At 45.0% G+C, this 16,426-nt stretch overlaps 1 protein-coding gene across 1 annotated transcript in view; it reads right to left on the bottom strand.

Moving 5' to 3' along the window:
* Nucleotides 1-1,490: 1,490 nt before the first annotated feature.
* Nucleotides 1,491-16,426, bottom strand: part of CLASP1 (cytoplasmic linker associated protein 1) — a 188,866-nt gene continuing 173,930 nt past the window's right edge. The window contains exons 38-40 of the mRNA XM_075093052.1: nt 9,857-10,063; nt 7,385-7,501; nt 1,491-5,648 (exon numbers count right to left, since the gene is read on the bottom strand). Coding sequence (XP_074949153.1) covers nt 5,562-5,648; nt 7,385-7,501; nt 9,857-10,063 — 411 coding nt within the window. The 3' untranslated portion in view covers nt 1,491-5,561. The remainder of the gene's footprint in view (nt 5,649-7,384; nt 7,502-9,856; nt 10,064-16,426) is intronic.

Genomic DNA, 16,426 nt, shown 5'->3' with positions numbered 1-16,426 from the left:
GAACTGACCATTTCAAGCATGTGTTGGTGAAATCCAGCTCGTCTAATACCACATTTGCAATGCCTCGGGCTTCAGAGCTTTTTCCAAATCCCTCAGGGCTGTAAGGCTTATTTAGGCCAGCATCTGGAGTTTTACAAGGCACAGATGAGATAGCGCTCTATTCATTCTCTCCTCCCTTTCTTATAACCACAGGTACGCGGCACAGCTTGAGAAAAAACACACGGGAAATGCTCTGAGAAGAATCCAGAGTCACTGGGCAAGGCTAGACCTTCCCTTGTACTGCTCTGACATGCAGCGGAGTCTAAAAAGACCCTGCCACCGCATGAATGAGATGGTCCATCTGCAGCAGGGAGAGCAATCACTGCTCCTCACTCCCAGCTCAGCCCCTGACTCGATGCAGAAGGGTCCGTGGGCTGGCGCAGGCAGAGCTTGGTGGCAGCCAGGAGCACCAGGGCAAAGGAGACACCGGTGAGGCTGCTGATGCTGTGAAGGGTCTGCAGCTAAACAATTGTTTGTCTCAAACTTCCCCCCAAAATTGTCAAACTTGTTCTAGCTCAGTAACTAACTGGAGAGTAAAAAGGGCAGATAAAATAATCCTCTTGCAGGAAGAGAGAGAGGATAGTTTCAGTAGCAGTGCCTTATACCCAGCATGGCCAGAAAGACTGACCCCTGAATGCTGGTGCTCACACACCGTAGCACTCTCCACGTACTCCGTCTGCGAACATTCACACCAAAAGCCTCCCATAGGAAAACTGAACCTCTCGTACTCTCCTGATTCCCTTGCACCCACCACGAGGTATGAGGACCTTTTACCTTGATGCTAAAGAAATAGCATCAACGTAGAAGTCATACCTTAGGGGATATATTCCCCCGAGTGTACAGCACAGCTTCACTACAGGTTTTTAAATTTTGATGAGCTATTATTCCCCCTGATAACTCACAAATCCTCAAGCATTCGCTCAGGCTCCCCAGCCAGTTCAAAGTCAAGTTCTATGTCTTTTGGTACCAGGCACAGAGACCTGTGCAGTTCCCAGCATTCCTTCGTCTCTCCAAACACTTCATCACCAAAATTTCTACTGCCACATATTTTCTGCAATTCTCTTAATGAGCCTTATAACACAGGCATCTTTCGAAGCCCTTGCTCCTTGAGTTGCGTGACTTTGCACGAGACCGTCAGTTTCAAAGAGCATACAGCTCTTCAGTTCATAACATCACAAGAATCCCCTAAAATCATGACTTCCCAAAAGCCTTCAAAAGCTGACAGCAAAAGACCAGCACCCCACCAGATGAGCTGCCTGCTGGCCCCGCTGCCACTCAGACTGGTGCCTGTAGGAAACAGCCAGACCACCATGCACCCTCTAATTAATACATGAAAACACAGCAGCCGGGGCAGGAATAAGAGCAAATCCTTTACAAGCAAAGGCAGCTGGAGCGAGCAGCTGTGTTGGATAGTGTAGAATCTACTTTAATATTTCTACCCCCAAAAAAAAAAAAATCCAACTTCCACTTATTCTAGGGCAAACTCAAAAGGTTTTATTTTATTTTTTTTTTAGCAAATTCTATCACATAAATGTTAACAAAAAACATCTGTACAATTGCCATGATACACTCAAAAGTGAAACAAATAAGATATAAATACAGATATGGATGTAACATGACAAAAGCGGAAAAAATAGAAAAAAATACATGCGCATGAACATGGTGCCAACAAAGTAATTTCTCATGGCTGGCATTTTTCAGAGCAGTTTTTACTTCCCATTTAAAACATTGTTAGCAACGTCCTGCTGTATTCTACAAAGGTCTATTTTCTGTCCCTTAATATGTAATATTATGCTTGATAAATAAAGGGGTGGGGAGAAAAGGTTTTGATGACAAAGATGCGAGTTACGTTACTTATACAGGTTATTGGTAAGCTATAATAAGCAATAAAAAAAGACAGTCTCGTATTGTATTGTAATCCAGGCAAGCACACATAGTGTACCTTAAGAAAGCCACATGCCTCGGTATTTCTGCACTACATGAGAACTACAGTACGTAGACCTGTGGGGCGGATGGATCCAGTATTTGCCCATGCCCACGGAGCACTGGTGCAGCCAATGGCAGAAAAAACATCCACATCTGAGATTTCGGCAACCTTGCAGCCAGGAGCCGCTGCCTGCTGAGAGTTTTCTCCCATTCAGACTTTTAAAGCATGGTGGGCAAATTAAATACTTTTTTTTTTTTTTCTTTTTTTTTTAAAGGTACGAAAAATTGAAGCCCTGCATAATGGGCAGCAAGAAAAAAAAAAAGGCAGCTGCAGTAGTTGGCTACTGCCAGGAGAACGCGAACAAAGCTTCACCGGTGCGGTGAGGCACTGCCAGCATGCAGATCTTTCTCTGCAAGCATGCGTGGACACTGTGATTTGTAGCCAGAGAGACCTTTATGCTTGCTGAATAGAAAACAAAATGATTGTACAGCTTGCTGAAGTCAGAACACTGGAGATCAGAGAAGTGACTTGCAGAGCTAGCCCTTTGAGTACTTCAAAGGAAACAAAAAATAAAAATAATCAGGTCATGTTCAACATACTAAACAACCTTACTATGTACATTATACGCAATGATTTATAAATACCTAAGCAGAATGCTCTCTACTGTATACAGGTATAACATACTTCTAGGGTACTCAAAGGATGAACAGTCCTCAACTGACTCACATAACAAAATTAAGTAGCACATTAATGAGCATCTGTTGACAAACAGAACAGAATCTGATTCAGAAAGTAAGGCCTGGTTCTACCATTTGCAGCCCCAAGTGTGCCAATAGTATTGGAAAACACACGCTCATCACTGGAGTTGCAGCAGGTTGTTGCACGCGTCTTTTGAGGGACAAGCTGTTAACTCCTACTGTAGTGTCAGCGCACGCGCCAGGGTCAGTTCAGGGACGTTACAGTGCGTTCACTCTCAGTGCATACTAACAGGATTTTATAAAATATATAAAAATCATTTGAGAAGGAATTAAATTCCTGGAGATTTGCTACAGTGTGCCATACAAAAAAACCCAAAACCAAAACAAAACAAAAAACCAAACAGCAAACAGTGATGGACCAAGCTCCATCACAGCTGGGAGGGACTAAACGCCATCTGGTCAGCTATGCTGACCTTCTGAACCCTACGACTGCAACAGAAGATGCTGAACTGAGATAGGGAGAAAGACAGGCATAAATACTAAGCAGAATACAAATAGAAAATTATAATTAAAAAAAAAAAACACCAAACCCACTACCAAAAATTCAAACAAGACAGCTAACTGCTGCCAACAAGTCGGCTGAATATTTCCTCAAAAGGGAAAATAAATTTGCGTTAACCTAAAATTATTTGAATGATTCAAAAAATTAAAAAAGAATATTCTAACAAGCATACTGAAAGATGTTGAAAAGGAATGGTCCAGGGAAAGGAAGACACCAACCATGGAGCAGCCAATCCTCCTTCTAGGGAGGATGGCTTTTCTGAGCCTGCGGAAAGGCCCTGGGGGAATCCCACCCACCAGGATCACATGGTTTCTCCTGCCATGGCATTACTCCTTGGGAAAGATGAGGGAACCAGCCCTGCAGCCAGCAAAAGCATGGGCACATCCTGACAAACTCAGGAGCAGGTCACCTCCTCTGCTCTCATGTCAGCAGGGAAAGGGACTGACAAGCTTCGTAGCCCAGCCCCACACCGTCCCCACCAGCCCCAATCCTTCCTGAGCTGGGGACGGGGAGGGGAGCTGGAAGAAAGCAACTCCTCCCAGCATAGCTCCTTGGGGCTGGGGCTGAGACACACAGGGATGCACTGATGGAGGACAACAGGGCTTTATCCTCCCTGCTGCGCTCCCCTGTTGCAGTACTGGAAACTCATGTTCTCAGTAGGCTACCAAGATGTCCCTTCAGCTCCCCAAAGGTGAAATGGAGGGCGCTGGAGAGAGACCGAGGCACTAAGAGCAGCCAGGGAGGACACATCCATCACCACAGCTGCAGCTGTAAGCTGCAGGTCCACCATCCTCTTGGATCACTAGCACTGGGGACGAAACCCCAGTTCTGATCCATTGCAGGATCCAGCCCAGGGCCAAACACAGCACTAGCATTCTCCTGCTTCCCCTGGTTACAGGGCAGAGGCAGGGGGAGCTCTCCCTCTGCAAAAAGAAAGGTCTGCCTTTGGGGAGGGGTGGTGTGCTGGGGTATTTGCTGCTGGTTTGGCTCCAACTTGGTCTGTGTCATCAGATTTGCCCTATTGCACCCTCATCCAGAGCACCCTGCTGACAGCAGTGCTCAATGAGGGCCCTCTGCACCCCTCTGAAATGCAGAGCACCCAGCAGGGCTGTGCATGGGGCTGGCCAGGAAGGAGGAGGTTTCTAAAGGCAGCTAACAGCACTGCAGGCTTTTCACAAACAGGAGGGGAGCTGAGGCAGGTGACCAGCACGGTCCCAGCTGGCTCAGCAGGTACTTCCACAGGGTCTTTTTGTTCCGTTTCAGACGCCCTTTCTGTCCTCTGGGATGAACATTTTGCCCAAAGCACAAAGGAATTGTGGGGACAAAGCCATTCACCGCCCAACACCAGCGGGTCAGGTCAGAGCAGCAGATCAGCCCTTTGACGCTACAGACTTCAAGAAAAATGCAGCTAGCCTCACAAGGCAGCGCTGAGATACAGCCCTGCCAGCTCCTACAGACACACTCAAGAGCCACAACATCCACCCACCTAACTCCAGTGTCCCATCGCATGCATCAGTCCGAGAACTGGGTCTCAGGTTCCCTTTGGGGAGTAACAAGTAACCTGGAGAGTCTTTTGAGCATAAGAAAGAGACGAATGGGTTGGGAGGGGAGCAGTATTTACACAGTCAATGAAAGGAGCAAGAGCCCAGCTGTTTTGCACAGCACAGCTGGCTGGAGAGCAATTACAGAGAAATCAGCCCATAGGAGGTCTGGTAGAAGAACTATGTACAAAAACTCAAATGTTTAAAAAGAACCTAGTTTTTCATTACTCACTTGGTATCTCTCAGTATTAAAGCATCTGAGGCTGGAATCACAGCCACATCTGCAGAGGTCTCCCTACAGAGAGCCCTGCACGTTAGGCAAGCTGCAACAGGGAGTACAAAACAGGACCACAAGACTTGTAAGAAGAGAACCTAGCCAGAATGGCTGCGGCTGTGGGGAGAGAGCAGGTAACTAGCGCACAGAAACCAAAACTGAGTATGAACTAAGCCAACAAGATTTGTTTGACCTTTACGCGTGTCCAGGTTCTTGGACTCAGTTTTGGAATGCTAACCTAAACATATTTCTGAGATTTCAGCAGGCTATACAAATATGTTTAAGTATGGCTTTCTGTTGTTCTCTTTTAATGAAGACTGCAACACAGACCTTGCTTCCTTTACATTCAATACCAGTAAGATTCTACATAAAAGCTTTTAAGGGACTAAAATACTGATTGCAATAAATATCTGCATGGCCTCCTTGAGCTGATGGAGTGCGCCAGTGAAGAGTAGCAGAAAGGTCTCTGAGAGGCACCGTTGATTGCTTCTAAGTCTACACATATGTCCACATATCTCCATTAACTGTGCGTTGAAACATCTGAAGAGGAGCTGCTGTTGCTGTTGGTGGTCTGGGCCCTCTTTATGTACAAGTTTAGTAGCTTCATCTGAAAGAAACAAACAAATATCAGGAAAAGATGTCAGGAAAAACAGGCAGACAAAAGTTAACTGCAAATCTTAAAACTCGTGTTCTGCAGTGAACTCAGTTTTGATACTGAGCTATCTGGAGGAAAAGCAGAAGCAAAGCTAAAGTGTATTTCAGAACGAAGGCAGGAGGGTGTGCCTAGTCTCAAGGAAGTTCGACAGATTTAATGGGATTTAGAAAAACCTCTTGCATTGCACTTCAGCAGCCATCAGTTCACAGACCTTAAACCTGCAGCCTGCTCTGAGCAAGCAGGATTCCCACAGAGGTCAGCGAGGCTGCAGGTACATAAGTGATCCAATAGCTATGGTCCCTCCTAGGAACCCCCCTGAACTCTCCATGCTTTATAAAATGTTCATTTTCAATGACATTTAAATATCTTCACTAACTTGGAACATCTAGTGAAACTGCAGCTGTTATGACTATATACTTCCTTCACACAGGTTTGTTTTCTTTTTCTTCCTTACCACCTTAGCTCCAGATCCTGCAGTGACTCATGCACATGTTTAACTTTAAACCCAGAATTACTCATATGTTTATAGTTAGTTATGTGGTGGAGTAAGTCTGTGGCACCTAGGACACTGGGATAATAAAGTCTCTACAACATTTTATAGGGGAATTTCCTAACTGCCCAAATATAATAAGGTAAACCTCATCACCCATAGCTGTCTCTTTCCAGAGGAATTTGGAGGCACAAGTAATTTGTTTAAGGACAAGGCAATTCAATTCAGAAAGAAGATCCAAGTGTCCTCAAGTCTCAGGTTGTTTTGGCCTACACCACGCTTCCTACCGATGAAATAAATTATTGCTTCAAAATAACAGAATGAAGCCCTCTGAACTAGGTAGCTATTCACATGCAGAGATCTATTTCAAAAACAAAACCACAGAATTCATCTTAAAATTGCAGAGAAATCTTGGGTATGATAACTTCAAACAGGAGAAGAAATCTTGTGACAGCTTCCTGAGCAGCTCTAAAAAGCAGTCAAACACCACTTGCCCCAACACATGATGCCAGCTCTTGTCTGAAGGACAGAGCTGAATTACGGACTTTATTTCCCTTGCAGCATCAGGTCAGAATTTGAAGTTTTGCTGCTAACCTGACTCCAGGGCACAAAATCCTTTGAAGGGTCACTCGAGCTTGCTGGTATCTCCGGAGGAAAGGGAGACATCTGCCATGCTATTAAGAGTGAAGTTTTGCCTGCATTTCTACCAGCCCTAATCACAACCTGATGCTGAGAGGACCTGCTCTCCCACCCACCCCAGCCATGCATTCCCACAACTCTTTGCACTAGATTAGCCGCACAGCCACAGAGAGCTAATTAATTAGTAATGCAGGTCTGGTTTTCAGCCAGAGCATCCAGCTGACTCACTGCACGGTCACCCCTGGATGCAATGCCGAAGGGCCAAGGTAAACATGGCTGTAAGTGGGAAGGACCCGCTTAGTGGCAGCTTACAGTTACGCAGGACCAAATGCATCATAAAACTGATCCCTGAACCCCATCAAAACTTAGTGGGATTTCAAATGTTCACACTGCTGAGCAAGTGCTATGCTGTTCTAGTGGTGTTTGGCAGGGTGAGATAGGATTTAACAGAGTACAGGGAACGTGACCTAGAGCTACTGTGAAGCCACTGGTCTTGCTGCTAGTAGTGCAACCCATTCAGCTGGCTATTATCAAAACACCAGGCACATTACTCTTGTACCTTGCTTCCTGTGAGTTGTGCAAGATGAGGTTTCAGTTCTTCTCCAATTACTGAATAAATTGCCACTAGGCAAAATACGCTAGCTTTACGGACGCTGCTCTCTGTATTATCATAACCCTAGGAAACAAGAAAAAAAAAAACACAAAAAGTCAAACAGCACTCACCAACATTCTTCCAGAGCAATATACTAAAGAGCTGATGGACACTTTGCAAATGTGGCTGTCCTAGGAGATCAGTGAAAAGGCCCGCTTAACATAAGTTTGCAACCTGAATACTCAAAGAGCAAGAAAATACCATCACCCAGTACATCCTATTTGTTCCTTATAAGTTATTAATACCTTGTTATTTACAGCATTAAGCAACAACACACAGTCCCCAACATGAGCTTAGGGCTCTATCAAATATACACACTCTTGTGTCCAGTTCAGATGACTATACACTATCCTGGAGAGTCAGGGCTTCTTGGAAGGAGCCCTCATGCTCCCAGCTTGCCTTCAGAAGAGTCTTTCCTGACCCAAATCTAACCCAAAGGAAATCTAATCTGGCAGTCAGGGTAGCTCAAACTAGCCACCAGGTCACTCAGCAGCTGGTGACATCAGTCCCGTGCTCAGGCAGCGATTCATCACTAAGCAGCCATCCCATGAGAGACACAGACATTTCAGCCCGCAGGATGCAGGCTCCCCCGGATGCAGGGTGACCTCTGCTGGGAAAGCTGGGAGGAGGGATGCAGCTCGACAGGGGCTGCCTGCTAGCAGGGCTGATGTTCTAGCTGAAGGGCCAAAATACAGTCTGAAATGACAGTCTGCAGTCCCAAAGAGCACTGAACTAGGAAAGCAGAAGACCTAGGTGAGCTCAGAGAAACATCAAGCTATTGAGGACTGAGGTGGAAAAAAGGCTGAGCCCAGGCTCACAGCAGAGGAACACCCATGGAGACACAACTCACTACTAGGAGGACAGCTGGGACGCAGGGCTCTCTCTGTGGGTCCCAGTCGAAAGGCTTCTGAACTTATCAGACACCTCTGCTTGACCTCAAGTTTCCCTATGGGCCTGGCATTTTGCTTATGTGTGCGTCCCAAATTGCCCCCATGGGGTCTGGCAGATCTGTGCGGTGTTGAGACCTGAGAGGGCTGCATCCTGGTGGGTGCTGGGCTAGTAGAGCCTGCCCCCATATGTGCTAGCAGGACCACCACCCCACCTCTCCATCTGCCAACTTGCAAGGCAGCAGCTGCGTCTTCTCCCAGCATTTTGTAACACAGCCAACAGTTAGAGCATTTGCTCAGGAGATGACAGAGGCTCAAAGTTCTCTTTGGCCTGCGGGTATCAAGATGCAGCACATAGGAGAGTGACTCAGCCCAGTTCTACACCTCCAGCTCCAAAGGAGCCAGGGCTCCACATCAGGACCAGGGCAAGCATGACAACTTTCCCCAGCTAAGCCCTGTTCTTGCATGGAGATCCCCATCTGCTCATGGGGGTCAAGGGGATCCTGCTCCAGGCTCGTGTTGCTCCTGTCCAACACTCCCCACCTTTTCGCCACTCTGGCAATACCCTCGGTCATGGTAAACATGCACACAGGTGATTCCCTCTGCACACAGTCCTTCAGCCAGAAGCATCCCAAAATAATTCCCAAACACGAGGAGTAGATTCCTTTGATCACTATGGGTTTCTAAGGTGAGGAAGTTTCACTGGCAGCTCCAAGACAAAAAATGGCAAACTAGGCTCCAAAACAAGATTTGTTTTAAGACATGGAAGTAATTTACTAAGACAAAAATAGCTGCGTTTTTAAAGGCATGCCGCTCCCAAACTTTTCCAGTGCAATGATACTCCACTGTTCAGATTGTTGTCTCCAACAATTATGGCTAAAAACTTTTTACAACAAAAGTTTAGATCAATACAGAATGGCCTGATTCCCAGAAGTTGAGATTTAAGAAAAGAATTGCAAGAGCTGACACTACAAAGCTGGGACAAGCGCTAGGATGCACAAAGGGAATTTTCGACTTTGCTCTTATCCTTCCAACTTTTTATGTTCACAATGAGGAGGCTACTTTATCCCAGTTCTCCACTGAAGTCTTACCCACCCAAACATGTCTCCCCTTTCACATTGACTGATTTGTCCTGTTGCAATCCCTCCCCAGTAAACACATACACATTCTCTCTCTCCTCCCTCGCTGCTACCTCTTGTTATTTCCTTCTTTCTTGCAGTCTCATCCCAGGCACTGGCAGTGCCAGCTGCTTGTGCATGGGAACAGAAGACAACACTGCTACAGCCAGCGCTGAAAGCTAAATTCACTGGCAAAAAAAAAAAACAACAACTCCCCACCCAGCCTGAGAGGGTTATGAAAGAGGCTGAATGAAGCCAGCAAGTAGTTCAGTCCTGATTTCGGAGAGGAAAGAGGAAAGGACTAGCCTGGCTGCTGGGATTCAAATTCAAGTGCAAAAGTACAGACAAAGTACAGAACACACAGGATTCTGTACCTGTAACAACCCAGGAATGATATCGGGAAGGAGCTGATGCAATGATTCCTTGGAAATCCTCTCGATGACTTTTGTCTGCATCTTGATGGCAGCTAAGTTAATTGGATAATCTGCAGTCTGAATGATGGGGCAAAGCACCTTGATGCATTGCTCAGGGTGGATTGAACTCGCCAGGGTGGAAGCAGCTTCCTCAGCAGCTCTGACAACCTGGAATGAAAGCAGAGCAAAACCTGACGTTAATGAGGTCACACATCACAGCCAAAACTACCAGTGTGTATTAGGAATGACTGCCAGGAAACACTTGGGGATGTTTATTAGGAGGCTCTGTTGAGAGGTGGTTGACTCCAAGAATTCACATCCTTCACCTCCAGTGACATCTTTGTTCCAGCTCGTGGTAAGAAGTCCATCCTGCCTAATGTAACTGTGTCAAAGTTGTGGCTGGTTTGAAGGAGTCATCTATCACCCGAGATAGATAAGAACCCCCATCCTAGGAAAAGCAAGAGGACAACATTTCTCCAGCCACTGTCAAAGAACCTAAACACACCAGCTTAGACTTAAAACAAAATTTATATCCTTTAACATTAGAATCATCGCATATCAGGTTGGAAGGGACTTCAAGAATCATCTGGCCCAGCCTTCCTTGGCAAAACATGGTCTAGATGAGATGGTCCAGCACCTTGTCCAGCCAAATCTTAAAAGCGTCCGATGTTGGGGAAAATGAACTACACTGTTGCACCTTTTAGTATGCACCTCACCTGCCTGAGTGCTTGGGTACCCAGGCTGAGACACCCATACCTACACAGATGTGTCCTGCCATTTCCCAGGTAAACTATGCTGCAATCAAACCCAAGCTACAGACACAAACAGGCTTTAGGATGTCCCTGACCAGGCAACTGTGCTCTCAGCACATCTAACCCACTAAGACAGCATTGGGATCACTATAAAACATGGGAGGAAACAAGGAAACAGTGGTAGTGTACACCTTTTGCAACTAGCCCACACCGCAAAGCGGTCACACAAAACAAGGGAGATCCCAAATTCAATTCCACTCTTAGCCTGAGGGAAGGAAAATTCTCAACTGTCACACTCTTCCTCAGCAGGTAGGACAGCTAGTTGAAAGAGGAAAGACCCAATTGTGGTCTCTCCTCCCATTAGAGTTTATTCATTTTACATTCTGCAGTAGTTGGATAAAGAAACAGGATGTGAAGGCAGGTTTTCTTTTTTCAAGTGTCTTTGCTAATTGCCAGGCAATAAAATGCTTACCTGTGGTTGCACGCTTCCTGGCCACAAATCACACACTCTTTGCTCCCCACGTTCTTGTTTCAGTACAGAAGATGGAGGATGCTTTTGCTCATCTTTTCTGACTTCCCTCTTCTCAGGGCTTACTTTTAAGGGATGTTAAATCCTGAGTGGACAGAGACGCCCCCGTGGACTAACTTAAATCCAACACCTCAACTCTAAGAAGAAAGAAGCATTCACAAATCTTCATGCTTAGGATCTCCCAGCTAGCCCCAGGCAGCCCCTAACGGAGCCCAGGAGGACTAACACAGCCTTTGAAGGCGCTCCCTCTTTCCTGATCATGCAGGAAGCTCAGATGCCCAGAACCAGTTCTCTTAACTTATCCTAAGCTGAACTGCCTGGGGTCGTCTGAAGTCGATACTTTGAAACCAGCAATAGGAAACCTGTCCCAGGCAATCCGCAAAAAAGCAAATTAATCAAAACCACAGGCTTGCCAGTACTTAGACTGAAGCCATAGCTGTGGGATTCTCCTCATTCCCCTCTTCCACACGCTGTCATAGTATCAAACTCCAGGACTTCTGTTTGACTAAGGCAACCCATGGACAGATGTAGCTCTATCAAAGCCTCCAAAGAAAGTGAGCTTTCATTATTTGTAAGTAACTACTGTGGATAATGCACGAACCAGGAGTATTTGGAAGTCTCAGTCATTCCTAAGACGTTCTTGTCTCCCTGCCTGGACTACAAAACATTTTCCAGAAAGGTTTAATTGATTTTTAAGACAGCAGCAGTGAACAGAAGTGATCATCTCCATCTACAAAGCCTGCTTCATCCACAGTCTCAGCATCACGGCTGCACCACTATCATTAATCTTCCACTCATGCTGACAGCTACCTCCCTGAAACAGTAATGGCCACAAGAACTGTTCCTGGGTACACCCAGGAAATAACAAAGCTCATCCACTTGGCTCTTGGCATCCTCTGAAGCAAACCCAACAGTGAAAGTTATGTCAGATACTTCACATAGTACAAACACCCTATACAGGCAAGGTGGTGAAGCAGACCTGAGACCTAGATTGCTTCTATATCAGCTGTCAAGCTGCTCCATCTACCTCAGGACTTTCTCAGCAATTAATTATGATGTTAAAACATATTCCAAAATTAATGGCAATCCACAATGTGGTCAGCATACAAAAAATTTCATCCTGAAAGATCTGTGAATGAGTAACCAAACAGAACAGAATGCTTGTTTTTCCACTTCCAGCAAGTTTTCCCTCTTCCAGCTATTTCTTTGCAAATTCCTCTTCAATTTCACACATGAGAAGCATGAAAGTTAATATTTTTCCATGCAAGCCAGTACTAGCTTAGAAGGAAGCATTATGTGATTTTGTTGGGAAAGGAGAGAAACACCCCAGTACTGAAGGGAAACCTAATGCCATGTTTTGGTACCAGAGCGTTGAACTGCTGGAGTGGATGAAATCAGGAGCTCCCAGGAGGTCTCCTTCAAAGAAACTAACTTCTTGGCATTGCAGCTTTTGATGCTAGCTTTCCCAGTGCTGAAATACTGCTACTATCAAGCTTTCCACAAACAATGCAGTGGACTTAGAGAGCCCAGAGATCTTGTAATCAACTTAACAATATTCACAAGCAAGTCACTAGCTAAAAAAGCTAACTATTTGGACATAGGCTGCTTGGGATTTTGTTTTGCAACAACTCCAAATACTGTTAGCAAATATTTTCACAGACACTGAGGAGGAAAAGCATGAACATATCACAACTTAGAGAACTGTCTTTTCTTTTTTTTTAAAGCTTAAATCCTCCTAGTATCCTACTTGATAAGAAAGTAACAATATTTTAGTAGGCACCTACACAGATTCTGATCTCAAATACACTACTGTGAACTTTAAACTGTACTTGAGTAGGTAAAAAATTCAATGAGTAATTTTATCTGCGTTTCAGCTCCACATCCTCTGTGTGTAAAGTTTATCATGCACATTAAGCTGCAGGTATGAGGCAAATGTATGAGACAAAAACCTTTGTTTAAAAGGCCACTGCCAATTTCAAGCACAAAGGGGTTAAAATACAGCTGAAATTTTTCACAAAATTAGCCAGGGTTCAAATAGCAACAAAGGTCACATGTATTTTGCACATCGTAAGGTCAGCAGAGAATTTGTAAAGGTGCAGGATTTACTTATACCCCTGCAAGTCCTCCTTTCGGCAAAGTTGGCCATTTCTAGCAAGGATCTGGCCACGTTTGCACAGCAGTTGGGTATTTCATATCACTCCTCCCTGAAGTGCCTTCTCTCTGAATACAAAAGGACGTATTACACATGTGCAGTAGGCTTCCTGCTGATATTAGCTTGTAAATGTGACAACACCAGGGAGAATTCCAAGCCTTCTGAGAGCACATCTGACAGACAGTATCTGTATCTAAGCCACACTTCAGCACACCCCTTAAGCATACGTTTAACTTTAATAACATGCTGAAGTCTCACTGACGTCAATGGGATTCAAGCGTGTGCTTACATGCTTGCTTGAATCAGAGCCTCTGCAGGTAACTAGCTCCTGGCTCCCTTGGAAAGGAATGGCAGGGGACAGGGTGTAGGAAGGGGTAGGGCAATGCCAGCTGAGAGTGAGCCAAAAGGACAGGCTCATCCTTGCCAGCACAGAAAGCCAAATGCCACCATTCTGCAATGCAAGTACCAGCCCTGTCCAAAAGGTCTTTCCTTCTGGCTTTGGCAGACTAAAACATTCAGCTACCCAGACCGACTCCACATCCCACGAGGGAAAGCATGTCTCTGAACACTTACACAGCACGGTCAGAGTCCCACTCACCTGATAATGCCAGAGAAATCAGCAGCATTCCCACACAGAGGGAAGTGCATTATCAAAACATACAAACTACCAGGTCATTTGGCAAGAAGAACATGCAATTATAGCAGAGTTTAGCAAAGATATTTTGCTGTGAGGCACAACACTCATGCCATGCAAATTATACATACCATACAATATCAAAAATATCAAACATCTTTTTTAATCAGGGCTTTAACCTGACCAGCAAACAGCCCTAAAAGGAGCAGGAGAAATGAGCAAGCAGCATCAAGCAACAGGTCTTCCTCCCATCTTTGGGGGTAAGGCCAACAGGTACACACTGGGAAGTGACAGGAATGGCTCATACTAACAGCAGATAGCACAAGTAGTGGCTAGGAAACGCATCCTTTAAATTTGAGAAGAAAGGGTGCTGTTTGCTACATGCTCCAACTGGGTAGCTCATTGTCACAAAAGGATTAAAAATTAGACAAGCTTACTGAAGAAAATATAAAGGCCAAAACACACAGAGAGGCAGGCAGAACCGTTAGCATGGGAAGGCTGTAAGCTTCAGACCACTACAAGGAAGGAGGATATCCTCAGGGAAACATCATTGTATGCTTCCTTGTTGTTAGTCACTGTCAGGTAGGGTACCAAGTGAAGCAAACTTTTTGTCTGACCTAATATAATTATTCTCAGTGATCTCAGAAATATGAAAGAAAACTAGCAAAGTCGTTAAATGATGACGGTACCTGGAAGAAGCAAGTTCAAAACAGTGGCTATGAAGCAAGATGTGCAAACCAGAGAGAGCCTGCAGTGTATTATTAAAACACAGGCACTAAGCTGTGTGTAAGGTATGTCACAAACATGATTTTACCTCCCAGTAAAAGCTTAGAGGAAACCACAGCTTGAACTGGATAGCTCAATATCATTCAACACAGGGCAGTTAGCCCAGGAATGCAGATCTAAAAAGATAGCATTTTGCCTTAAAGAAGCAGGTTTTTCTCCTTTCCAAATGCTTATTACCTTACGCTCTACATGCTAGAGACTAGATTCAGCCTGACTTCTGCTGGAGTAACATAAGCTGTGTTTGCTGGTGGGTTTCTTGAAAGACATCTGTGGTGCATTAAGACCTTTCCAGTGAGTCTCCCAAAAGAGCCAAATGGTTATACTTCCACCCAGTTTGCTTTAGGGAAGGAACAACACTCCCATGCACAAAGCCAGAGAGGTGTAGCACACAGATAGGCTGCTCACCTCTAACAATGTCTCCCTTAACGCTATAAAGGAGTAAGCTTCAAAGTACCAGGTTAGGCAGTCCCAGGAATATGCACGTGAAATGCTTTCTGATTTCAATGGGAGGGGATATTGCTTGTGTGCAGTATTTAGGAACAGTGTGATCAAGACAGACACCTGTCACGGATCCCTCTCCTTTAACAGAAAATCACATTGGCATAATACACATTCTATAAAATCTGCTGGACAAACTTTGGATGACAATTCCCACTGGTTTACCTGGTTCACAATGCACTGCAGCCATGGGATGCTGTTCACTTAAGACAGCCAGAACCAAGACTCCCTCTCCTCCACATAATTTCTTCTGCTCAGCTATTACTCTCAGTGCGTTACAGATGGTTTTTGCTGCCTGATGGCTGCAGCAAGCAACTTGTCTGTGGTAATCTGTTCTTGGTCAATATACAGCAGCTTTCTAAAGAGTTTTGATGGTATAATTTCTGCTTTGAAGGGACACAAATTACTGACAAATAAGGAAAGAAAAATACACGTCCTGACTGACCTAAGGCAGAACATGCCAGTTTCATAGGCTACACAGGGCATCAGTGTAACACGCTGGGATCTCAGCAGAGCCGCACATGTACACCTGGGTGAGAGCTGTATGTAGGACTGTAAGCTGAGTGCTTTGCCGTAATTACTAGTTGCACCATCTCTGCAGAAACTTGTAGAGGATGAGGCAGTGTAGGTAAAACTCCACTGAAAACTTAGAAGCTTTGCACGCTATTGTGAAACACGCACAGTGCCAGTCAAGTTTATTAAGCAAAAGAACAAGGGTTTTCTTTCGGGCTTACAAGGCATGTGGCTACATTTTTGAGCCAATTTTCGCCATCTAGAGATGGACACTTAAAGCCTACATAATCTGAGCTGGAGGGGACGAAGGCTTACCAATACCTAGCCAGACAAACTCCCATCCCTGAAGGCTTTACAGTCTGACCCAGACAGGAACAAACAATTAAGAACTTGGTTTCAAAGCAGGAAGTGGACTCAGCAATGGGGAGTGCTAAGCAGATGAAAAAACAATGTCATTTTTATAAGGGATTCAGAGGAGATGAAGTAGATTAGACTGCTTCTCCAGTGCACTAAGTATTTCAAATATGTTGGGAATTAGAAAAGGCACATGAACATATACTATGAAACATCCACAACTGCCAAGCTGCAGTGTTTGGCAGCTTCCAGATGGACTATATATCAATTAACCTTTAAGATTGTGATAATTTAGTGCTTTTCTTCTTTAGTG

This window comes from Phalacrocorax aristotelis, chromosome 5 (genome assembly GCF_949628215.1).
Source record: "Phalacrocorax aristotelis chromosome 5, bGulAri2.1, whole genome shotgun sequence".
Taxonomy (NCBI): domain Eukaryota; kingdom Metazoa; phylum Chordata; class Aves; order Suliformes; family Phalacrocoracidae; genus Phalacrocorax; species Phalacrocorax aristotelis.
The sequence above is the reverse complement of the archived record's forward strand: the minus strand, read 5'-3'. Positions and strand labels throughout refer to the sequence as shown.